This window comes from Aplysia californica, unplaced genomic scaffold (genome assembly GCF_000002075.1).
Source record: "Aplysia californica isolate F4 #8 unplaced genomic scaffold, AplCal3.0 scaffold00151, whole genome shotgun sequence".
NCBI classification, from domain to species: domain Eukaryota; kingdom Metazoa; phylum Mollusca; class Gastropoda; order Aplysiida; family Aplysiidae; genus Aplysia; species Aplysia californica.
In genome coordinates, this window is record NW_004797421.1 from 86,681 (window position 1) to 88,791 (window position 2,111).

The 2,111-nt window shown below is 36.8% G+C and overlaps 1 protein-coding gene across 1 annotated transcript in view; it reads right to left on the reverse strand.

The window, feature by feature from the left end:
* The window catches only part of LOC101855558 (neuronal acetylcholine receptor subunit beta-3-like), an 11,923-nt gene that overhangs the window by 5,923 nt on the left and 3,889 nt on the right, over window positions 1–2,111 (reverse strand). The window contains exons 3-5 of the mRNA XM_013081904.2: window positions 1,438–1,552; window positions 909–974; window positions 152–313 (exon numbers count right to left, since the gene is read on the reverse strand). Coding sequence (XP_012937358.2) covers window positions 152–313; window positions 909–974; window positions 1,438–1,552 — 343 coding nt within the window. The remainder of the gene's footprint in view (window positions 1–151; window positions 314–908; window positions 975–1,437; window positions 1,553–2,111) is intronic.

Below are 2,111 nucleotides of genomic sequence, written 5' to 3' on the forward strand. Positions count from 1 at the left end.
GAGAGAGAGAGAGAGAGAGAGAGAGAGAGAGAGACGGAGAGATAGATAGATAGAGTGGGCGAGAAAAGTGACAGAGATAGGAAGAAAGAAACAGAGAAAGAGAACGAAAGAAAGAAAAAGGCAGAGAAAAATCAAGTCAAGCAGAACTCACAGGCAGGATAATGTTGACGATGAAGAAAGTTGTGCGTCTCTTCAGGAGGAACGAGAACTTAATGGCAGGCTTGCCAGATTGGTCGCTCAGGTTCTCGGCAGAACTGGCCACCAGAATCCACGACCCGTCTTGACTGTACCGCGCTGTCTTAACGGGATCCGTCTGTTGGAAGAAACACATTATCTATCCTTCTATCTATCTATCGATCTATCTATCTATTGTATTCTATTCCATTCAAATCTATTCTATCCATCTACCGGCCTCCAAAACAATCTATCTATTTGTCTATTGACATTCAAAGTCTATCTATCTATCTATCTATCTATCTATCTATCTATCTATCTATCTATCTATCTATCTATCTATCTATCTATCTATCTATTCGTTACACTGCCGGTCTGTCTGCCAGTCTGTCTATCTTTCTGTATACCTGCTTTTCTTTTTATCTACCTGTCTTCCTCTCTCACATTCCAATCTAATATACTACTTATACTCTTATAACTCCGTCTATCTATTTATCTTTATGTATTGCATTGATAAACCAATAATAAATTATAATCTGTCAAAAACTACGATGGACGAATTGCAACAACAACAACAACAACAACAACAACAACAACAACAACAACAACAACAACAACAACCACAACAACAACAACAGCAACAACAGCAAAAACAGCAACAACTAGAACAACAAGAACAAAAATAGCAACAACAACAACAACAACAACAACAAAGTTTACTTTTTATCACTTACGGTGTCTATGAAAATGTCTAGTTCTTCGCTGTCAGATATCACTGTTTCAAATTGTATCGAGCAAATCTGAAAAGAACATGATATTCACATATTTTGGCTATTTTGTTGTTGTATGTCTACGTGAGTTTTTTGTTTTGTTTGTTAGTGTGCTTGAGTTTGTGTTTGTGCACGCAAAAGAGAACGAAAAAGGAAGAGAGAAAGAGAGAGAGAGAGAGAGAGAGAGAGAGAGAGAGAGAGAGAGAGAGAGAGAGAGAGAGAGAGAGAGAGAGACAGACAGACAGACAGACAGACAGACAGACAGACAGACAGAGAGATGATCGTATCTTATTTTATCTTATCTTATCTTATCTTATTTTATCTTATTTTATCTTATCTTATCGGCGAGCCGGGATATGTGCATTAGGGCAGAATGCATGTTTTAAATTGAAAGGGGCAAAAAGAAAGGGGGGGGGGGGCATTGTTTGTTATTTTACTGATCTAACCATGTTTTCAGACAGGTGCCACTTGAGTGACCAATTGATCCTCTTACCTGAGTGTCAAAAGGATAGTAGGTAACCACGATGTCACAGGAGGTGGTCAGAAGGACCGTAGGTGACCAGATGATGTAGCCTTCATACCAAAGTCGGACAGGGAAATTGCTGTACCTAGTTAGGAACAAGGAGGTTGCTTTGGCTTTTAGCGTAGGCGGTACGAATGGTAGGAGTGGTATGGTTAGATGTGAAATGGCACAACTCATCTATATCCCATGATTTTAAAGTTCCGGGTAGCATTATTCTACCAGAGGATTTCTGGCAGTCTCAAAGGAAAAGTGCATGGCAAGTCATACCATTTTAAGATGAAAAATGCTCTAATTAAACAAGTTTTCCCCCCATTTATCTCAAAAAACTGTTAAAAATTGATATACCATTTTGCTAGCACAGTGAGGGTGTGGTATGACTTGAACACCTAATGTCAACATAATAAATGATTGTTAGTAAAAAATAAATGAAATGGTATAGGTTTAACGCCCCTATTAACAGATTGTTGGTAAAAGTTCAGCAGTTTTGTATAATAATATGTATATTAATTATTATTATTATTATTATTATTATTATTATTATTATTTATTATTATTATTATTATTAAAATAGACATTATATATAGGGGGAGGGAGGGTATGGATATATATAGGTATATATATGTACGTGTATGGATATGTGTGAA